The 24,078-nt window shown below is 40.8% G+C and overlaps 1 protein-coding gene across 2 annotated transcripts in view; it reads left to right on the forward strand.

Moving 5' to 3' along the window:
• The first annotated feature begins 7,401 nt into the window (after positions 1-7,401).
• CCDC38 (coiled-coil domain containing 38) overlaps positions 7,402-24,078 on the forward strand; it is a 42,330-nt gene continuing 25,653 nt past the window's right edge. Inside the window, exons 1-6 of one of the 2 annotated variants that reach the window (XM_087449076.1) lie at positions 7,402-7,542; positions 13,963-14,063; positions 15,574-15,739; positions 20,539-20,603; positions 22,997-23,160; positions 23,268-23,348. In XM_087449076.1, coding sequence (XP_087305202.1) covers positions 7,503-7,542; positions 13,963-14,063; positions 15,574-15,739; positions 20,539-20,603; positions 22,997-23,160; positions 23,268-23,348 — 617 coding nt within the window. In that variant the 5' untranslated portion in view covers positions 7,402-7,502. Of the gene's footprint in view, positions 7,543-13,925; positions 14,064-15,573; positions 15,740-20,538; positions 20,604-22,996; positions 23,161-23,267; positions 23,349-24,078 lie in introns of those variants that run through there. The other variant, XM_087449075.1, reaches the window with a different exon arrangement.

The following is a 24,078-nucleotide window of genomic DNA, read 5'->3' on the forward strand; positions in this document are numbered from 1 at the left end:
GGGGGCGGGCGCTCGCAGCCGCTGCCCTCCCAAACCTGGGAGGAACGCGCGCCTCCCCCAGCCCTCCCAACGACTGCAATGGTGCCGACCACGGGAGTGATGATTAGTAATAAACGTTATAGGGGAATCTCCTCCTTTTCGGTCGCCCTGTCACGTGCTGGGTAAATGTAGTAGAGATTATTGTTCCTGTTTTACAGATAAGAAAACTGAAGCCCGGTCACCGGGGAGCTTCGCCGATCACGTGGCCAGGCGGAAGGTCCCAGAGGGGCGAGGGCGCCCGGAGCGGGAGTGTGGGGGGAACCTCTGTCCGGGAGCAGGTGCGGGAACCTGGGACAGAGCCCCGGAAGGGGGCCGAGTAGGGGAAACCTCTGCCCGGGGGTCTCGGGCGGCAGCCTGGTGCGCGGAGAGCCCCCCTGCAGAAGGAACCTGGGGAGGGGGGGGTTGCGGGGCGGGGGGCGGGGGTTGCTCCTGGGTCCGCGCGGCCGCGAAGCAGAGCCGCGGGTGCCGCGTACTTTCGGTTGGCCAGCTCCGCTCCGGGATCCCCTGCCAGACAGTCCCCGAGATGAAGGGCCACCCGGGCGGGGGAGGGTAGAGCCGAGGCTGGGGAATCGATTGGCGCCTCCGCCCGTTTCCCGTAATGCCTTCGTGAAGGATAGGTTGGAACGGCTCCTGGATCCAAACTCGTTGAGGTAAAACTGGTTTCTGCTCGGTGACCCCCACCCCACACCCCAGCTGTATCTGGTGGGCCCTACGCTCAATTTGTGACCAACGCATGAGACAGAATCAACTTGAAGGAAGATGTCTGTGATTCTCACCCACGTCTCTTCGCGTCTGTCAGTCGCTGTGAAAACATTGGCAAGCGCTGGGTTTTATTTTGTTTCTTAATTATTTTATTTTGTTTATATATTTTTATTAGAAGCTCTGTGTTAGGCCTGTGGAACATAGAAAGACAGAAGAGAGACTTTCCCTGCCCAGCCAAGACTACAATCAAAAGGAAAACTCTTTATGGACAGAATAACATACCGTGAAAGCAGGCTGAGGCCTGTAAAACCACAAAACGTAAAAGTCAGTTTAGTGTCATTTTAAGGCAATTTAAGAATGAAGAACAGGGGCCGGCCGGCAGAGGCGTAGTGGTTAAGTTCCAGCGCTCTGCGTCGGTGGCCCCGGGTTCGCAGGCTCGGATCCCAGGCGTGGACCTACTCACCACTCATCAAGCCATGCTGTGGCAGGCGTCCCACGTATAAAGGAGAGGAAGATGGGCATGGACGTTAGCGCAGAGCCAATCTTCCTCAGCAAAAAGAAGAGGATTGGCAACAGATGTTAGCTCAGGGCTAATCTTCCTCACCAAGAAAAAATAAAAGAACAGAAAGCAAAAACTGCTTTAGATAAACATGATAAATAACAATATACTTTAGCTTCATGTTATGGCCATAAAAGAGAGAGATCAGTCAGGTAGGAAAGACAGAGGAAAGAAAAAAAACTGGAAAAGAATTCAATAGACAATATGAGTAAGAGACCCTAAAGGAAAAAAACCATAGATTACTCACAGCTCAGACACACAATCACAAATAGGAGTGTGTGTGTGTGTGACAGTTAAAAAAACAAAGTTATAATATATAGAGAGAAATAATACAAGAGAAGTGGAAATAGTGGAAAATAGAAACACATAAAGTCACTAATTCACAGAGAAGTATTAAAATTTTATATCATAAAATTTCTGCTGAAGACTTGAATCTGTTACATTGTGCAATTATAGGCATATTTGCAGATTTATGCAAATATGGGTATAAAGGATAGGATGAAATTATAGAAATATAGGTGGCTTTGGGGTTCAAAAAACTTGTCTTAATCCTGCTTCTGTTACTTATGAGCTATTTGACCTTGGAATATTTACTTAATTTCCCTAAGCCTCAGTTTTCTCATCCGTGTTATGGGGATAGTTGTTTCTAATTTATGGACTTGTTTGAACTTTATATAAGATGAAATGTAAATCACTTAGCCCAGTGCCTAGCTCTAAATAAGTAATAATAATAATTATCATTATTATTACTACTATTACTATTAGTTTATTTTAATCCTGCTATTTGTCTTACTGGTCACTTAAGTTGAAGATTAGATTTCAGGCAATAATTCTAGATCCCCTCCTCACTTCACAGAACGTACCATGTGCTTAAAGTTTACAAGTTCTTGGCAAGTCTAAAAGAAATTGCCCCTTTTTTTATGGGGATTTATATATGTCTGTGAGCTGAGAGCATCCAATCACATCCATATATATAATATTGCCTGAGAAGCCCTGCAAGCAAGAGGTTTCCAGAAGTAAGAAGGCGAAGAGTGGACTTCTCTCCTTCTTGGTCTTTGCTAAATAATTATAGAGAGGTAAGGATACCACATTTTTCCTTAGTAATAACCAACATCCCTATAGCACTTAGTGCTAAGTACTTTTCACATCATCCTGCTCACATTGGCTTGGCTTCTTTTCCCTACTCTTCCTTCCTCTTGATCTCCAGTTATTTTTTCGGTTTGCAAAAGCGGCAGTCAGAAATGTCAACAGAAAAATCCACACAAAATAACTCGCTTGACGCCAGCAGGGCCTTAAAGGTCAAACTGAAGGTAATTTCCTCATCATCCTGCTCCGCTTCTGACCTAATCGAGAGGTCACTGAGCGGGCCGAGGACCTAGTGGGTCCTGGCTCTCAGGTAAACAAAAAATAGAACAAGGACACAGTTCACAGCTCTTTCCCCTAGTGTTTGTCCAAGTGGACAGGAAGGAAGCAGGAAAAAGTTGAAAGGCATTTGGTTTGAGAGAATCTGTCTAAATCTTCGTTTGCGTACAGAAGATAAACAAAGCTTTTTATCTCTTATTGAGAGAATCTGGAAATCCATTTTCATTGAGTTGTAGAGAAAATCAAGCACGAACTGCTTCGAATAATATCTGCTGGAAATTGTTATTGTTAACTTGAGAGTTGGTCTGGGACTTTATGTTTGGACATTATAAAAGCCCGTTCCTCTTTCTCCACTTCCACGAAGCTTGGAATGTTAAGAATCTGCACTAAGGTGCAGCAGGTTCCCCAAATTTGCACCGATATTGCTGGTAGATTCCTCTCAAATGGCCCGGTTTCAAGAACTTTAGTTCTTTCTTACGAAAGCCAGCTGTCAGTTATCCCTCTTATTCTTGTCAGCTGCTGGAGGTTATTCACGAGACAGAGTGGACTAGAAAGAGGACAGATCCGGACAGCTGCTTTGAAGAAAGTAGAAGCAATTATTTGTATAAGCGATAGAGTGAGTAGGCACTTTTCGTACATTACCTGTGTTTGAAAATTGCCACAAGCCTGTAAGAAAGGTATTAGTGTCCACACTTGAGAGAAGAAGACCCCAAGGTGCACTGACTGTAATTGGGTAGGCCTAAGGGAAAAAGCTGATAAGAGTCAGAGGCAGGACTCAAACCTGCCTGCCCCCAAAGACCAGGGTCTTTCCACGATGTCATTCATTCTGCCCCTGTAATGATACGCATCAAAGGACCTGACTCAGTGACCACGCATAATTGCATAACATTAGAGGAATGCAAGAATGAACTAAATCAACAAGCATGGTGTTGACTTGGAAGAACAGTGTATTTTACATCCATGTCCCCTTAGACGTCTACTAGACATTTCAAATTTAACATGTTCCAAACTGAACCCTTGATCTTCCCTTCCCCTACAGCCTTCTCTGTCTCTGTTGATGGCAACTCCGTCCTTTATTTCCTGGGCTCTTTATCTCATACCCCACATCCTAACCATCAGCCAGTCATGTAGGCTCTATTTTCCAAATATATCTAGAATCTGACCACCTCTCACCACTTCCACTGCTATCCCAAGAGACCCCATTATCTCTTGCCTCCCAATGACTGTAGCCTCCTAACAGGTCTCCCTATTGGACCCTCATCCCCTTTTATAGTCTCTTCTCAGCTCAGCAGTCAGAGTGATTCATTTAATGATTTTCCTTTCACCGAGTAAATGACCTCCAGGGCCCTTGCTATCTCTTTGAGCTCAACTGTCACTCTCCCCTTTGTTCACTGTGCTTAAGTTCCACTAGTCCCCTTGCTGTTCCTCAAACATACCAAGGATCTTCCCTTCTTGGAGTGTTTCCTCCATGGGCTTACACTTATGTGGCATTTACTATGCACCTGAGGCTACCCAAAGGGCAGGGCAAACATTAACTCATCTAACAATCCACGAGGTAGGTGCCGTTCTTATCATTCATTTTGAAAGATGGGGAAATTGAAGTGTGAGGATTAAGGAACATAACGAGAGTCTATGCTCTTAATCACTAGCCTATGCCACCTCTAAAAGTGATGGCTTGCAATCACACACCACCATTTTAAGTCTCTGATTTTTCTGAGTTCTTTGTCTTTTTCATTCGTCAGAAGTTGGATTTAAACATGTGTTTTAGATGTGAATTTGCAGGCATTCACTATGCAATCCAACGACATTTTCTCTCTCTTTGGGTACAGAGATTTTTGTTTAGTCATCATGCTATTTTTGTTTAGCACAGCAGACATTCACTGGCTTTGACTTTTTTGTCCTGGGTTGGCATATCATATTGGTTTAATTCAGAGAATTTTATAATCCTTTCCTAAGAATGGCTGCCTCTCTTGTGCTCTCTTATGTTCTTCACCAACCCTTCGTTAATTAATAGGGAGATTGATGCATATGAAAGTACAGAAGTATGACAACTTCTAGAAACTATTGATTCCATTACATCTTCTATGAATTACCGGAGAGATGGACTGAGAGCAGGTATCTGCTACTAGCAGTTGGCTTAGAGGGATGAGAACTTCCAGTTTTTCTATGAGTAAGAGAGTGCCAGAAGCCGTGGATAAAGATGTTTATTGTAGATAGACTTTTAGGATAAAGGGAATAGGCGTGGGCATGGGTAGGGGAGTGAATTCAGATAGAAGGATTGAAGGAGCAAAAAGTATAACAAGAAAGAAGTGAGCAGAATCTTAGGGGGAGATGAGTGCAGAGTGTAAATTTAAGAAAATCTCTCACAAATGTTTATCATTAGCCCTCCAGATTCCAAATAAATCAACCCAACAGATTGTCATCAATTCTTCACCAACCCTTCTTTTCCATTTGTCAGAATGAACCCAATGCCTGTGAAAAACTCTTCAGTAATCTGAAAAAGTATAATAATGTTGTAGATTTTTATTAATCTTTTTCTCTTTTATAACTTCAATATAATTTTTTTTTATCTTTGTTTTTATAATCATTGGAAGTAAAATCACATGCTAATTGGTAAATATTAGCACATGATATCTCCCACTTACTGAGTTCGGTCTGTATTCTAGGCACCCTGATGGTTGTTTTTATATGTTGCCTCGTTGCATCCTCATAAAAGCCTTGAGAGTGGAACTATTATTCCCATTTTATGGACTAGGAACCTGAGGCTCAGAGATGCTGTTATTAGAATGTAGGCTCTGTGAAGACAATGGTTTTTGTCTTTTTTGTTGTTCTTTTTTTTTCATTGCCCTGTCTCTAGCACCCAGCCTGGCACATAGTAGGTACTCAATAAATATTTTTTGAATGTTGAATGAACTGGCTCACACATCTGTAAATACCAAACCAACAGGTTTGTCCACTCCAAAGTCTGTGTTCTTATTCACCTGCTACAGACCTCATGAGCCTTTTAGCTCTTAAACACAGCTCTTTGAGATTACTGAGGCATAAATTTAAATGGGCAGCCTGAAAAAGGATGTTTTGTCCCATTCATTGTTCCTGTTGTGGGCACACCATTTTTATAAAATCCTGAATATCCTTTTTTTCCCCAAATGAAAATATTGTTATTTTTTTCATTGTAAAAATTACACAAGTTTATTGAGAAATTTGAATGATACAAAACAGTATAAAAATTCAGGATAAGGATTAGGGTGAGGCAAGTGAGGCACTTGCCTTGGGTGCACAATTTAAAGGGAGAGGCAAAAACTCAGTAATCAAAATAAACATTTTAATTAATTATTTTAAAAAATATAAATTAATGCAAAAAATCCACAGTGAACAAAATATCAAAATTTTAAATAAAGACAAGATCTGTGGGCTGGGATGAGGGTCTGGCAAGGGAGGCCCTCACTCAGGGTCATATAAGTGCACAGTCAGATCCTGTCTGTATTTAACATTTTATCATGGATTTTTTTCCTGCGTTGATTTTGAATTATTGTTATTATTATTTTTTGTGTGAGGAAGATTGGCACTGGACTAACATCTGTGCCCATCTTCCTCTACTTTATATGAGACACTGTCACAGCATGGCTTGACAAGTGGTGCGTAGGTCCACGTCTGGGATTCGAACCTATGAACCCCAGGCCACCAAAGCGGAGCACTTGAACTTAACCACTATGGCACCGAGCTGGCCCCGGTTTTGAATTTTTTTAAAAAATTGCATTAACATGTTATTTATCTTCATAACTGAGTTTTGGGCGCACATCCTTAAATTTTGCAGCTGAGTGCCTCATTCACCTAATTCTAATCCCAAATCTGATGAAAATGAAAGGAGAGATTGCTCGAAATCAGAGATAACCACTATTAATGTTTGGTGAACAACTTTTCAAACACCTCTCTGATTTGGCATGTGTTTTTTTTTTTTTTTTAAATCAGTTTCTTTTTTTTTTTAATAATTAATTAATTTATTTATTTATTTTTTCCCCCAAAGCCCCAGTAGATAGTTGTATGTCATAGCTGCACATCCTTCTAGTTGCTGTATGTGGGACGTGGCCTCAGCATGGCCAGAGAAGCAGTGCGTTGGTGCGCGCCCGGGATCCGAACCCGGGCCGCCAGAAGCGGAGCACGCACACTCAACCACTAAGCCACGGGGGCCAGCCCTGGCATGTGTTTTTTATCCACACTGTTCCTACCCTCTTGAAATATTTTGTTTTTTACTCATATAGTGAACAGAGGTAAATAGTGACTACAGCATCGTTTTAAGCGGCCACATGGCCTTCCGTTTTATGGGTATACCATAGTTATTTAATCAACTCCCTATTTATTAAATAACATGTCGATAAACATTATTGTAGTCCATACCTTTTTGCTCACTTACCTGATTATTTTCTTGGGATGAGTTTCTAGAATTGGAACTGCTGGTCAAGGAGATTGTGTGTGCACTGCTTTTAAAAGCACTAAAGGCGGGGCCGCCCCGTGGCGCAGCGGTTAAGTGCGTGCGCTCCGCTGTTGGTGGCCGGGGTTCGGATCCCGGTGAGGCACCGCTTGTCAGGCCATGCTATGGCGGCGTCCCACATAGGGGGGAGGAAGATGGGCACAGATGTTAGCCCAGGGCCAATCTTCCTCAGCAAAAAGAGGAGGATTGGCACGGATGTTAGCTCAGAACTGATCTTCCTCACACACACACAAAAAAAAGCACTAAAGGTTATCTGGGAGTCACTGGCAGTTGAATTTAGCTGCTTTATGCCATGTTTGCAGAATTTTTAAAAACGTGTTTCCTTTTCTTTGGACAGGACCAGGAGACAACATGTCATCACATTTTTTGCCACCATCACTGACTTCTGGAGGTAAAGAAGAAATCAGTCAAGAAGTTCTTGCTTTGTGCCTGGTGGGGTTGGTCCCCATGGTGGATTGGGAGAGTAAGAAAAGGAAAAAGTTACACAATAAGTATCGGACATGGTCTCTCTATGTAAAGAGTTTATAAACTAGCTGCTGAGAAGGTTCTCTTCTACTTTTTAATTCTGAAAAGAAAAATCTTGAAGTCAGAGGGGCATTGAATTGTCATATTTAGCTAGATTGCTAGAGTCCTTCATGATGTAAAACAATTAACTGAATCATTTCTCACAATAAAGGACGTGAACAACCACACTTTATCAAAATCTGTCCCCTCCTTTCCTTCACCGCCCTTTCCTTCCTTACCTTCCTGCTTCTTTCCAAGCATACAAGGAATCCGTATTTATCAGTATACAAGAATAACTTTTTTCCACTTATAAATTTGACAGAGATTTAAAAATTGGATAACACCAAGAGTGTGTTCCAGGTAACAGGCTCTCTGTAGGCATCCTCTTTGAAGGACAGTTTGGCCCTATCTGTGTTTAGAATTAAAATGTTTGGCTGCAACTGACAGAAAATATAAAACAACAGAGGCTTAAACGAGATGGAAGTTTATTTCTCTCTTAGGTAACGACCTCTGGACATAAGCATTCCAGGGCCCGTGTGGAGGCTCACATCAGGGGCCCGGGCTTCTTCCAGCTTGTTGCAGGCCTATATTCTTGATCCATGGTGGCTGCTTCTGCACCCGTGATCACACCCATATTCCTGCCAGCAAAGAGGAGCAAAGGGGAGGGAAGAAGAGGCCCCTCCCTTTTATGACAGTTCCTAGAAGTTACACTCACCACTTCCCCTGACATCCCCTTTTCTAGAACTTAGTCTCATGGCTATATCTAGCACCAAGGGATGAGAAATGTAGTCTTTACTCTGGGTGCCCATGTGCCAAGCTAGAAGTAAGGGCTCTATTTCTACAGAAGAAGAGAGAATGGGTATGAGGAGACGACTAGTAGCCTTTAAACAGAGCCATGTTGGCAATTTATTCTAAGGCATGTTTGCACAAGTGATTAATGATATGTATACAGAATATTCATTGCAGCATTGCTTACAGTAGCAAAAGACTGGGATCAACCATAATGTCCATTGGTATAGAATTGGTTATGTAAAATATGATACATCCCAGGAATGGGATACTAGAAAGCTTTTTTTCTTTTTGATGAGGTAAATATATATGTGCTGATGTAAAAAGAACTCCTAAATATATTGCTAACTGAAAAAAACCAATTATATATTGGAGGATTCCTTTTTCATTAAAGGGTTTTATTACTTTGTCAAGAACTGTGAGGGATCTAAGATTTTCCCCTACTTGCAAACTAGTAAGTTAGCTTGCCACAGTTTCCTTGAGGCTGACAGGAGATACAAAACTCTTGGGTCAGAGACCAAGGACTTTATCACTCGCAGTATAAAAAGTGGTATGAGCAACCAGCATATTTGGGACCAGTTCCCTGAGCTCCATAACCCTGTTTTTAAATTAATAAAATTATATATTAATAACATTATATGAGCCTCTGAACCCACCAAAACCCAAAAAAGCTAAGATCTTGACATATCTTACACCCCATCCCTTATCTTCTCTCACCTGAGGTAGCCACCACGCTGAATTCTATGCAGATTACTTCTTAGCCTTTTTATTTACATAGTTTTATCTTGCCTATATGTAATCTTAAAGAAAATATTTTTTACTTTAGTTATTTTAACTTTTTAAAAATAATATCCTTCTGACTATAATCTTTTGAGACTTTTTCACTTAGCACTATATATTAAGATTCGTTCATATTGTTCTGTCCTGTAGATCATTTATTGTGACCACTGTATAATATCACACAGTGTGAATGTACCACAGTTTATTTGTTGACTCTCCTGTAAGTATTTGAGTTGTTTCAGGTTGTTGCTATTAAAAACAGAGCTGCTAATAAACATTCTTGTACCCATCTCCTGGTACATATGAGAGAATTTCTCTTGCATATATACCTAGGAATAGAACTGTCAAATCTCATGCTAGGTGAATATTCAACTTCATATGATAATATCCAAGTGTTTTCCAAAGTAGTTGTGCCCAGTCACAAGTGTACCAGCAATGTGTCAGAGATCTAGTGGACTCATCTCCTCTCTAACATTTGGTATCATCAGACTTCTTAATTTTTTGCCAATGAAATGGGTGGAACTGGGATATCATTATGGTTTTTATTTGCATTTCTCTGATAACTAATGAAGTTGAACAGTTTGTCATATGTTTATTGGCCATATGTGTTTCTTCTTCTGGAAGATACTTGTTTAATTCTTTCTTAAATTTTTCTCCTGGGTTATTAGTGCTTCTCTTACTTCTCTTGTACTTCTGTAAATACGGTAGATCCCAATTCTGTCAATTGTGTGTAGTGCAGATGTCTTTTCCCAGTTTTAATTTAACTTTTCACTTTGTTTATGGTATCTCATAATGAACAAAGTCCTCAATATAGTCAAATCTATCCATCTTTTCTTCTATAATTAATACTTCTTGTGTTGTTTAAGAAATCTTCCCCATCCCAAAATCTAAATGATATTAACCTATATGTTCTACTATTAGTTTCAAAGGTTTATTTCTGACAGTTTTGTCCTTATCCATCAGTAGTTGATTTTTGTACGTGATGTGAAGATCCAATTTCATCTTTTTTCCTTGAGAGTAACAATTTTTTTCCAGCTTCCTTATTGAACAGTCTCTCTTTTCCCCATGTGTGAATATGTTTCTGAGATTTCCATTCTCTTCCATTAGTGACTCTGTCTTTCCCGTTACTGTAGCTCCATAAGGACTCCTGACATATAGCAGGGCCATATTCCCTCCCTGCTCTTCTCCTTCAGCAGGGTTGTGACTATTCTTGTCTCTTTGTTCTTCCTTTTAAATTTTGGAATTTACGTATGAGGTTCTATTTTTTTAAAAACTCCTGTTGGGCTGTGTATTTGCATTACTATGAAGCCATTGAGCATTTGTGGAGAATTGGCATCTTTATGAAATCATGTCTTTCTATCCAGGAACTTGACTTATCTCTCCATTTACTTAGGTCTTCTTTAATGTTTCTTAAAATTATTTTATGCAGTTTGTAAATTCAATTCTGAAATCTTTTAGTGCCCCTTATATTGCCAGCCTAGGTGCTGGGGGTTCAAAGATGAATACATCCATATGATAGATCTTTTAATGGAGACATTAAAAGTTATGCTTTCTAAAAAAATATTTAATACTGGTAAATACTCTAAATATGTTAAGAAAAATAAAAGCTTGTCCAGAAACAATACAAACAGAATGGATGAAGAACAGATGGAAGAAAGAAAGAGAGAGAGAAAGAGAGGGAGGGAGGGAGAGAGAGAGAGAAAGAGAGAGAGAGGAAGGAAGGAAGGGAGGAAGAAAGAAAGGGAGAAAAGGAGAGAGAGAGAGGAAGAGAGAAAGGGAGAAAGGGAGAGAGAAAGGAAGGAAGGAAGGAAAGAAGGAAGGCAGGCAGGCAGACTTGAGGGAAAATACCCTGTATTCAATCCACTGGGGAATTCTGTTGGCTCTCCTTTCAAAACATACCCAGAACCCAGCTTCTTCTCACCATCTCCACTCTTACCATACTAATCTGAGCTACCATCACCTTTTACCTGAGTTACTACAATAGCCTCCTAACTGATATCTGGTTTCAATCCTTGTCTCTCCACTCTGAGTCTATTCTCACCAAACTGCAATAGTATTGAATAGGTCAGACCACATCACTTTTCTATTCAAAGTCCTCCAGTGGTTCTCCATTTTGCTGAGAGTAAGTGCCAAAGCCCTCAAGATTGTCCATAAGACCTTACATAATCTGCTTCTCTACTGCCCTCCCCCTCCTTCATTCCATTCCAGCTACCCTGGCTTCCTTTCTCTTTCTTAAACACACACCAAACATGATCCTGCCTCAGGACCTTTGCACTGGCTGTTATCCACTTGGCTAATTCCTTCAATTCCTTTAAAGGTCACTTTATCAATGAGGCCCATCCTGACCACTCCATTTAAAACTGCTCACCCCAGCCTCCCCCTCCCATATCTTGCTTTATATTTTTCCACAGAACTTTATAGCATATTATAAAAGTTACTACTTTATTATGTTGATTTTTAAATTATCTGTTACCAACTACTCCCCCCACCCCTCCCCACACCAATATAGGGTGCTCAATCTCTGCTTTGTTCACCAGTGTGTCATCAGTGCCTAGAACAGTGCTGGGCACATATTAGAGGCTCAACAGGTATTTGTTGAATAAATGGAGGAATGAATAGAAGAATTAGGGCAAATAGAGTGACAGTAAGGGACAAGGCTGAAACAGGGGTGAGACTATGTGAGTGCGGCAGACAGCATAATGTATCCCCCAATATTCTAATTGCTGGAGCCTGTGAATGTGTTGCCTTCCCCCTCCCACAACCGCTGCTGGTTCACTCTGCTCCTGAGTGCAGTCGAGACGTGGCCCCTGCATGGTGTCCTTCTCCCCTGGGCTGTGAGTGTATGTGACTAATAAAGTGCTGTCAATCTCATCTGTCCAGTGTTGGGTGTTGGGTGTTTAGCCATCTCGTACTATTTAGGGCAGAGGGTTCTTCCTTCACCAACAAGATGAACAGGAGGTGATCAGAGCACTCCACACTCCATGTTGAACCCCAGGCTTCCACGCTGCCATTTTCTCTCTCCCTAACCCACTACCTACAAAAAAAATGTGCCTTGGGTTTCTGTAATTCCAGATGCTCCCACTTTCCCAACTGAATCCCTGGGAAGATGGCCATTTCTCCAACTTTTTAAGCTCTGGTCCACTGACTCCTAGCCCTGGCTATACATTTACAGCCACTTGGGTGGGGGGGTGGGGGGTGGCACTCCCCAAATATTCTGATGTTGATGCTGGCTTGACCAATTAAGTTGGAATCCCGAAGCAGGGTTGGGGGATGGGGCGTGGCGGGGGCAGTGGTGGAGGAGCCAAAGTGATTCCATTGGCTCGGGCCAGAACCACTGAGTTTCTTATTTGGAGCTTTTTGGGGAGGTGGGTGCTGGAGGTGGGGAATGTGTCCTCAGACATCCTTTCCCTTTCTCTGATTTCAGGTGTCAACTCCAATCTCCCAATATTCCTGGCTTTGACTATTGCTATTTAAAGCCAAGATTCCCACCCACCACCCCCTGCCAAGCATTAGAAAGCAAGAAAGAAAGAAAGAAAAAAAGAAAAGACTTTTTATCATTTCAGATTTTATGAATAAAAACAAAAAGTCTATTCAGAAATTCAATTGACTTTTCTCTCTCTCTCTCTCTCTCTCTTTATAGCCAGGCTTCTTATTTATTAAGTGTACAAGTCCATGGTTTTTAGTACATTCACAGATATGAGCAGCCATCACCACAGTCAATTTTAAAACATTTTCATCACCTCAAAAAGGAACTCTGCATCCCTTAGCCATCACCCCCTATCCCCCCTCTCACCTCCAGCCCTAAGCAACCACTAATCTATCTTCTGTCTCCATGGATGTGCCTAATCTGGACATTTCATAGAATGTAATGGAATCATATCATATGTGACCTTTTGTGACTGGCTTTTTTCACTTAATATAATGTTTCTAACGTTCATCCATGTTGTAGTATGTATCATACCTCATTCCTTTTTATGGCTGATTAATATTCTATCGTGTCACATTTTGTTTACCCATTCATCGGTTGATGGATATTTGGATTGTTTCCATCTTTTGAGTATTATGAATGATACTGCTATAAACATTCATATATAAGTTTTTGTGTGGACATAATTTCTCTTGGGTACATACCTAGGAGTAGAATGGCCGGGTCACATGGCAACTCTGTGTTTAACTTTTTGAGGAACTGCCAGACTGTTTTCCAATGTGGCTGCACCATTTTGCATTCCCACCAGCAGTGTATGAGGGTCCAATTTCTCCACATCTGCACCAACACTTGTTATTATCTTTGACTTTCCTGTTTAAGACACTCTAGCCTGGCCTAGGGATCTCCCTAAGGGTATTGGCTGTGTCTATTGCTGACAACATGGTGGTGTAAGGGTAATTGTGGTTATGTTTGTAGTGGTGGGAAGAAGCAACATCCTAATATCTCAAAATATGATCCCACTATCTTGTAAAAGGCCCCTTATCTATTTACACAGCAAGTGTCGACTCTTCCCCCTTGAAGCACTAAGCACTATGCTGGGTGCCATGGGAAACAGAGAGAGAAGCTGTGGCTTCTGCCCCTGAGATTCAGGCCTTGCATCTCTGTCTCATTTGGGGAGGTGAGGCTGCCCGTGTCCTCCTCCTCAGAGACCCAAGCATCACTTTTACTCTGCTCTGGCTAGTGGGAGCTTTGCTGTTCCAGTCAACAGAGGAGGGATGACAGAAATTTTTCTTTTTCTTTTTTTTTTAACAGATAAAGTAAACGATGACTCAATCAAAAAGAGCAGTCCGTATAGGATCTTTTTCAAAGATCTCTTTCTTTTCAAAGAAAATGAAATGGCAGAAAAGAAAAAGGTAAGGTTTTATTAATATCACAATCTCAATTAATGTTAGAATCAGATCCTCTTATCCATCACTTTTGCTGTGCTGGGAGATGGTGCGAACACGCACGAGAGGAGCGCCCTGTAGGGACCTAACGATCACCGCCTGTGGGGGGATGACAGACACACTACAGTCTGCTGTGACGAGTACAGTATGCCCTACTTCATTGATTCTGATGCCCACATTTTTGCACATTTTCACATTTCTGAAAGGGGGATCCAGCTTACATAAACGGGATGTCATACAGCATTGGCAGTGCATAAAACCATAGTGCATCTTACAATAAATGGCATCTTAGAGTCGATGAAATACAGTAAAAGAGGCGTACAAAGGAAATGTAGAGAAAGGGGTGCCCATCTTTGTTGAGAAGACGGAGAAGAGGGTGATGGTGGAGTGTGTGCATGCGTGTGTGTGCACAAAGGCTTTACTGAGGGGCTAACAGGAGCTGAATTGTGAAGAATAAGTCAGAATTTGCCACACAGATACAGATAAGAGAATGTATATGTGTGTATTGGGGAGGGGGCTGGCGGAAGGAAGAAGGAATAAAAGTGGAGGAGGGCGTGTCATTTTAGAATTAGTTGGTTTGAAGCTACATCAGTGATGAGGCTAAATTTCCAGCTGTGTCTTGCAGTTAAGCTCACTACTTGCATGATCATACCTCACATGACATGGTTCAGATTTCATGAGGTTTGCTTTCCTAATTCCTAGAGGTAAAGGTTGATTACAGAATTTTTTTTAAAAATCCTAATTAGAATGAGGGAAATATCTAGAAATGTCCAACAACTGATTCAACTGTAAGGTGATGGTTTTATGCACATGTTCTATAGTTTTATTGAAAATATCCAAAACTAAATTGAGAAAAGATTCATGAAATTGGAATCCTGATTTTTTTTTATGTCTACTGGGGAGGTCCATTTCCCCTCAAGTGTTCAATTCCACAGAACCAATCCTTTCAAATCAATGGAATTTCCAAGTTACCTGCATTTTGGGCAAGACAAGATTGTGAAAACAAAGCCAGAACAACATTTTCCAGTCTCGTGTTTGTGACATACATGTTTATTAAAGGTCAAATGTTTTCATATTTGTGCTCAGCCTCATACAAGAAGGGATTGAAAACTATACACAGCCCTCGAAAGACAGGAAATTAAGGTTGCTTGTATAACGCATTAGTAATGACAAAAGGACTTGTTGCAAATGATATTTTATATATGATCACTATTTTAAGACAACATTATTTTGGTATATTAGAAATTCTTTTAGGGCTGGCCCCGTGGCTTAGCGGTTAAGTGCGTGCGCTCTGATGCGGGCGGCCTGGGCTTGGATCCCGGGCGTGCACCGACACACCGCTTCTCTGGCCACGCTGAGGCCGAGTCCCACATACAGCAACTAGAAGGATGTGCAGCTATGACATACAACTATCTACTGGGGCTTTGGGGGATAAATAAATAAAAAGAAATTCTTTTAAACTTTTCCACTTGGGCAGGAAAAATTTATGAACCGCAACATGAAAGTCTATGAAAAGTCCACTTTTTCATCCCGGATGAAGAGTCGTTCACACTTGGGCCAAATAACATCCTACTCTGACAGAGCTGGTGGCTCATTTGAAAAATTTGGGCTAGATCCCACTCTTATTCTCAGATTAACAGAAGGTAAGTCTCAGTTACTGTTTGTTTAAGAATGTTTTTTTGAATGTTTACTGTTAATGTCAGGTTTGGGGGCTTTTCTGGAGGTGAGAAAAACGAAGTATGCTGTCTCATAATATAGTGAGGGAGGTCTTTGTAAATGGGAGTTGAGAATCGGGAGAAAAATCTATTTTAAATAAGAAAACTTTTCTAAGAAATAGACTGTTTCTCATTTTCATGGCTCTAAGGAAGAAAGTCACTGCCAAAATGATATAGTATTAAAGGTAATGGCTCTAGCCATTTAATCTCAGTTCTAGGTGTAGAAATATGGAACCTTTTTTCCAAAGAGAAGTCTTGATTGTCAGGGCCATAGATCTCATATATCCAGAATCAGAAAGCTAATAGAATTAAATGTTTGCCTGTTGTTGCAAAAACATAATCTTTGAGTAAGGTTTTAATGACCTTTGAAGGCCACATGTTAAAATACTACAAGCTATTAATTATTGTTCCATGGGGCCAGCCCAGCGTCACAGTGGTTAAGTTCACACGTTCTGCTTCAGCAGCCAAGGGTTCACCAGTTCGAATCCTTGGCGTGGACCTACTCACTGCTGATCGAGCCATGCTGAGGCAGCATCCCACACAGAAGAACTAGAAGGACCTACAACTAGGATATACAACTATGTACTGAGGGCTTTGGGGAGAAAAAATTTAAAAAAAAAGAGGAAGATTGGCAACAGACGTTAGCTCAGGGCCAATCTTCCTCAAAGGAAAAAAAAGGAATTATTGCTCCATGAAAGAGGGCAATCTGGTAATCAAAATGTCATGGGCATTTCCTACTTATCAGATCAAGAAGTGCCTACAAATGAGACAGAAAGCAGTTTGAAGCTAACAAAGTTAAAGTGATTAATGCTAGGATGATGGAGTCATAAAATCTTCCCCCAGAATGAGTCTCATCCAAATTTTTTTTTTTTTGGTGAGGAAGATTAGCCCTGAGCTAACATCTCTTGCCAATCCTCTTTTTTTGCTGAGGAAGATTGGCCCTGGGCTGACATCCGTGCCCATCTTCCTCTACTTTATATGTGGGACGCCTGCCACAGCATGGCTTGACAAGCGGTGCGTAGGTCCACGCCTGGGATCTGAACCCCTGAACTCCGGGCCACTGAAGCGGAGCACAAGAACGTAACCACTACACCACAGGGCTGGCCCCCATCCAAATTTTTTAATTAAAAATTTAAAAGGAAGGAAGGAAGAATGAACATACATCAAGTGCCCAGGATTTGCTATGGTAACTTAAAAAACATTTCTATGGCCCCCAAAGTCCAGGCACTTTCCCAAATTGTGGAAAAAAATCTTCAGAGAACAGGAAAACCACTTAGGAAAGAACTTCGGATTCAATAATTAATGTAGAAAAGGGAAGCCGTGTTAACTTATTTAGAAGATCTCGGAGGTGCATATTCTGCACTATAATTGTATGAAAAAGCAGCAAATGATAGCAACATAGTGGTATCAGTGACTATGCCACTGACAGGGTGTATCTAGGTTCAATCTTGGGTCTCATAGTCCACCTCTGTAGAATGGTGAACCCTAAGTCATCAAGAACATTTAAAATTACGGGTGATATGTTTTAGACAGAGTTCTACACAAAGTGGCTGACTTCAAAAATCCTTGCCACTCCAATAGTTCTGAGATAACTAGGAAGTATGGCTTTGCAGGTGACCCTAATCATCACCACTGCTGGCTAATGGAGTTACTGGTCTCTTAAAAGTAAATGACACAGGTAGACTCTTAAAAAGGAAATAGTAAAATGGTTATTATCCAAGGCAATTTGGGCTTTGTCAGCAATGGCAATCAGGTTGTTAGTGTCAGCTGATAACACAGAGAAGCAATTTGGACATTTTCATTTAAAATAAAGAAGTCCCTCTCAGGCTCTATTTCCAATCAGGAGTTGATTTGAGTGGGACCCCCATTCCCCAACCTTACACTTCCTGCCTGAATTCTGATTGAAAACAAGCCTACATGATAGTAAAATGAGAAGAGACCCCTTCCTCGGGAGCGTAGGTAATTTTATTTTTGTGTATGCGATAATGGTGAACTGCTAGATTACCATCAAAGACGTTACATGGGCAGCTGTCATAGGCAGATCTGTTAGGCTACGTGACAGAAGGGCCGTTTCTAGCTTCATGCACCAAGCCTGACTTTGGTTTTGCTCTCAACGGGCATCACCTTTGGATAGCTTTGCTCAGTTGCAGCTCTCTGTAGACTCAGATCCCTCAGACTGGTCTTTACCTCCCCAGGGAGTGATGAGGTGCTCTGGTGTTGAGGAACACTAGTGCTTTGGGGAGGGTTTTATCATACATGGTCTCTTGGCCAAAAGAGCTGCCTGATCAGCTAGAGGAGCCAAAATGGGAAACCCACTATAACCAGTCTATTTAGAGTTAAAGAATAAAATTGCATCAACTCAGCCAGGCTGGACCATGTTCAAGTAGCCTGAGATGGTGAGCATGGCTATAATATTTAGTCAATTGACAGTATAGGATTTTTTTGGATATTGAAATTTATTTTCAATTTGACCCATCATAAGTGACCAAATGAAAGCAACAGTAAGCATCTTTATTCTTTTTTTCTATTAAAAATGTTTAAGTAAATTGAACCTGAATTGAATGAGGTAAATATGGGAGATCAAGGACCATATTAAATAACACCATGAGGATGCAATCTGCCAGATCCATTATGTGGGAAATTCTCTAGGGAAACTGACCTGGTTTCTTAAACAAAAAAATGGCATGGAAAAAAGGTAGTGTGTGTGGGGAAGGGAGAATGGCTGTTTTATAGATTAAAAAAAATCAACTTTAGGAGCCATATCAACCAAATTGATCTTTGTTTAGATTTTAATTTTTTAAATTCTAAAAAGTTATTTTTGAGACAACCGGGGTAATTCGAACCCAAACTTGGTATAAGATGATACTAAAGAACTGTTAATTTTGTTTGGGATGACAGTAGTACTATGACTATGTTTTAAAACTTTTTTATCTGATAGAGTTACATACCAAAGTATTTACGGATGAAATGATAACAATGGCTTGGCTTGGCTTTAAAATATTCCAGTGAGAGGAAAATGTGAGGTGGCAATGGATGAAACAAGATTGGTAAAATGTTGAATGTTGAAGTTGGTGATAGGTACATGGCGGTTCATTTTATGACTCTACTTTTATGAAGGTTGATGATTTCTATAATAAAAAGTGTTTTTAAGTGTTACAATGAAAACTGTGTGCTAACTAGGTGCTTATTACTTTCACATATGTTATTTTATTTAATTCTCAATGAAGTGCTGTCAGATGTTTTTGCCTCCTCTCCTCATCTGATGAAAATGGCTCAGTGAGGTTGATTCACTTATTTAAGGTCACTAAGAGGATGCAGAATTCAAACCAATGCCTGTCTTACTCCAAAGCTTGTTGTTTGTCCATCACCCACCATCACAGAACTAGTTATTGATGATTATAATAATCACTATTGCTATTATTATTGACCTTGAAAAATTGTGATTACTCATTGCAATTGTATTTTTAAAATAATAATACCTAACAATTATTAAGAAATTACTATGTATTTTATAATATGTTGCCCCATTTCCTTCTGACAACACCACTATGAGGTGGAGAGTAATAGTATGATCCACTTAGGCTAATTTATGCTGTGGTAATAAATCACTGCGGAGTTTCAGTGGCTTACAACAACAGAGGTTTATTCTCATTCACTTTTCCACTTGGTGCTTTTCATCGAGTCCTGCACTGGAGGAACAGCGCCCTCATCTGGTACGTTGCTGGAGTTGTGGCAGAGGGAGAAAGAATTGGTGGTGGTTCTTACAACCTCTGCTTGGAATCAACATAGGTCATTTCCACTGCCATGCCTGATATTGATGGGGGTGGGAGAAGATAATCTTCTTCCAGGGAGGGGCAGACAATATTTGGGGACATAATATAATCTACCACAATTAGTATCCTCATTTTACAGACGAGGAAACTGAGGCCTGGAGGGGGTAAGGAATTTACTCACATTCCCACAGCTGGTAAAGGTGGAGGCAGACTACAACCCCAAGAGCCTGTGGGCCTCCTAGTGCAGCACAGCCTCCCTGGTTATTTGGGAAATACTATTTTATTTCTATTACTTCTATTTACATAGTTATTAAGAGACTTTATTCTATACGGCATTCTGTTGGTATTTCACGAAGCAAACTTTATTGAAATGCAGCCCATGTATAATTTTTCCAGAATGAAGAAAACTTGAAAGGAAACTTCGGTCTTTTCTATTGCTGGATGGTCAAGCTAGCTGTCATATTTTCTTTTCCTGCCATAAATTTGGTTTGTTATCCTCAAACATATTTATAGGACTTCAGTTTTATGTCTAGATTGGCTAAAATGTTAAGATTTAAAACAGTTCAGTCTTATTTAGCACAGGCTTAGGAGTCATATGCCCCTTCTGCCACTTGTTAGCTGTGTGATCTTAGACAAACATCTTGACATCTCTGAGCTTCAGGACCTAAAATACAGGATAGGGATCGTAATAAGTACCTTTGTGGGATTATTGTTAGGATTTAATGAAATGATGTATTTAAAGTGCCTAATAAAATTCCTGGAATATGATGGACACAAAATAAATCATAGTTACTATTTTTAATTAGTTTTTGAGTGATTAGGAAAGAAGTTTATTTGAAGGTATAGTATTTTTTTAAGTCAGATACATACCACATGCAATAATTTAATTACATAGCTTTTATTTTAGACATCTTTGAGGAATAGTGAACTAATCTATTTCAATTTTCTTTACAGGTGCAGACACAAAAAGGACTGTCCGTGAATTTATTAATGACCAGAGAAACAGGTTTCTGCTTGAGGTAATAATTTCTTTCTTGCATTAGCCAAACAGAACACTACTTGCATAGCATTACCAAATTTTCACCTTGACATTTTATTTTTCCCTTACGTGCCCCAGATCTATTGTCCTTCCTATTCTCTCCTTCAATCGGGCTTTTGTTCTCATCATTCCACCAAAACTACTCTTGTCAAGGTTACCAATGACCTTCCTGTTGCCAAATTCCAATTGTCATCTCACAGTCTTCCTCTAACTTACCTTTGGCAGCAGTTGGCCCATTTAATCACTGCCTCTTTCCTGAAACACTTTCTTCCGCTGGCTTCCGGGACCCACTACTTCTTGGTTCCTCCCCATCGCTGGCTGCTCACTCCTCCACAGTGTTCTTTCCTCCTCCTCTTCTCCCTGATCTCCAAAGGTCAGAATACCCCAGGGCTCACTCCTCACCCTGTGCTCTATCTACCCTCCTCCAGGCCCCTGGCTTTAAATCCCACTTCCGCATTAACAACTTCCACACCTATTTCTCTAGTCTGATTCTCTTCCCTGACTCCAGACTCACAAATGCAACTGTAGATCTTAACATCCGCACTTAGGTGCTCAATAGGCATCTCAGACTTCACATTTCCAAGACTTTGCCCCTGCTAGACTCTACCCTGCCCTGCAAATCTGCAGCTCATGCAGTGCTCCCCATCTCAGTAAACAGCAATTCCATTTCTCCAATTGCTTAGGCCAAAAATATTGGAGTTATCCTCAACTCCTCCTCATGATCCACATCCAAATATACTTTCAAGTACATTTTTTCTGAATACATCCATAATCACACTACTTGTCATGACCCCCACTGCTGCCATTGTATACAGTCCATGCCACCAATATTTCGTGCATGAATTATTGCTGTAACTTCTAAACACTGGTCTCCTGCTTCCATTTTGCTCCCTACAGTCAGTCTATTCTCCACACAGCAGTAGGAGCCTATTCTCCACACATGCCCCTCCTCTGCTGAGGACCTCTAGTGACTTATCTGGTCCCCAGCTCTCTCTCTCTCTGACCTCATTCTGCCCCTTGCTCACTCTGCTCCAGCCACACTGGCCTCCTTGCTGTTCCTGGGACACACCATCTTGCTCTTGCCTCAGGGCCTTTGCACGGAGGCTCTTCGTTCTACTGAGGCTCTTCCTTCTGGGAGGAACATTCCTCCCTCAGATAGCTGCATGATTTGCTCCCTACTTCCTTCCAGTCTCTGTTTAATTTTCACCATATCGGGGAGGCTTTCCTTGGCTAAACACAATGGTACCCCCCTGCCCTTGCCCACTGGTCCCCTTATCTCCCCACTTAAACCACTCCCCCCTCTACTAGAAAGTATACCCCATAAAAGCAATTTTGTTTATTTTTTTCATGGCTCTATTAGCACCACTTAAAACAGTCCTGGCATACAGTAGGCACTGAATAAATACTTGGTGAATAAAGTAATGAATGAAATTTTTTTGGTTATAAACTTGGAGTATCTAATTATTGGTTGTTGTTTCTTTAAAATTATCTCACATATTTTTAATTCATTTATATTATGATGTAAGCAGTTTTGTTTATTTAAAATTTATTTTTCATGCATGGCATTAAAAACCCAAGTGGATTCTTATATTCTGTACTAAAAAAATAGAAGCTAGAGTCAGGAGTTGTATTTGGGGATTGAAACAGGGCTCTTTGAGGCTGGGTAAACACCCTGCCCTGAGGCTGGCTTGGAGGAATACATCATGGGCATAGCAGCCTTGGAACCTGATTCTCCCATGGTCCTTCCTATTGGAGGAGGCTTTGTGGCTGCAGACACCCCAATTTCCCAATGCCCAGAAAGTAATGGAGGGACACTGTGGGTAATACCAGGTGGATCTGCTCTTTGGAGGGATATATACCTTTTTGTGGGGCACAGCCATTTTGGAACAATATTGAGCCTCTTCATAAAAACGAAAGAGAGGAGTTAGTCTCCCTTCTAACTATTCCCAAAAGAAAATTCCTTCATGGGCCGGCCCTGTGGCTTGGTGGTTAAGTGCGCGTGCTGCGATGCTGGTGACCCGGGTTCGGATCCCGGGTGCGCATCGAGGCACCGCTTCTCCGTTCATCCTGAGGCCGAGTCCCACATACAGCAACTAGAGGGATGTGCAGCTACGACATACAACTATCCACTGGGGCTTTGGGGGGAAAAAATAAAAAAAAATAAATAAAATCTTTAAAAAAAAAAAAAGAAAATTCCTTCATGAAATAAAGGCCATAGCTCCAAAATTTGGTGTACTATTATTTCTAATAGTACAAATGACCACTTACTATGCAAGTTTTTTCCCTTTATTATGAGACTGTTGAAATGTACTAGAAATGTGCTGGAAATGTGGAATAATGTTCTTGATGCACTTCTGTTTTCAATATTCCTAGTATGCTCTGTTAACCAAAAGTAATACAATTAAAAGATTTGAAGAACACATAGCAGCGAAGGAAAGGCAACTCATAAAAGCAGAAAACAAGCTTCAAGAAGACGCAATGGCCTTTGAAGAGTTCCTTCGAGAAAATGACCAGAGATCTGTAGATGCTCTTAAAATGTTCGTTTTCTCACTCTGACCAAATTGCTTTTTTCCTCCCTCTTTCTTCTTCTTAGTTTCTCAGAACACAACACAAAACAAACTAACAAATTTCTGTTACTTTTCAGTGCAGCACAAGAAACTATAAACAAACTCCAAGTGACAGCAGAGCTAAAGAAAGCAAATATGGAGATACAAGCAGTGAAAAGGTGAGGCCAGGGCACCGTCTTTTGCTTATCAAATGTCCAAGTCCCATTGAGACCTATTCGTGCTTAGCGAGACCTAAGTGGGAATAATTCTTATCAGTTGATGATTTCATAGGATGACCACATTTTTAAAATAAGTAATCTATCGATCAAGGATCATCTCTGCCTGGGTATCAGGACAGTACAATGACCTCTGGCTGAAAGGTTTCTTTAACTTGTCGATATGGAAGCCAAGAAATTAGTTGAAAAGAAGCAAACCAATTTTGGGAGTAAACAATAAGTTTTTTCTACGTGTCCTTTTTCTTTATTCTGAGGCACGTTTCTTCCCACATTTTAACATCTCTGGAATTCAGATTCATTTCACAATTGTCTTACAATTATAACTGGCAGGGTTTTTTATATTTATACTCACACTTAGCTGAACCTAGCATTGGTATTAAAAACTAGGATCTATAATGATAAAAATTACAGGAGCAGGAGTTAGGATAAAAATCATTGTACCACCACCACTCTTTTTTTTCAAACCTGGATGTTTTCTTTTATGGTCAAGTATATCTCAACTGATCTAACTTTAAATATCGTAGATATTTATTGTAAATATTGTAATATCGTAGCTTCTGTAGGAAGCTTCCTTCTGTCGTCATCTTTGCACAGTAATTGCATGATCCAGGAGACACTGTAGCCTGGTATCAAGTCATGCTAAAACGTGTTTTTTCTTTTTGAGGACTTGATA

This window comes from Ceratotherium simum, chromosome 25 (genome assembly GCF_057802395.1).
Source record: "Ceratotherium simum simum isolate JZ-2026a chromosome 25, ASM5780239v1, whole genome shotgun sequence".
Taxonomy (NCBI): Eukaryota; Metazoa; Chordata; class Mammalia; order Perissodactyla; family Rhinocerotidae; genus Ceratotherium; species Ceratotherium simum.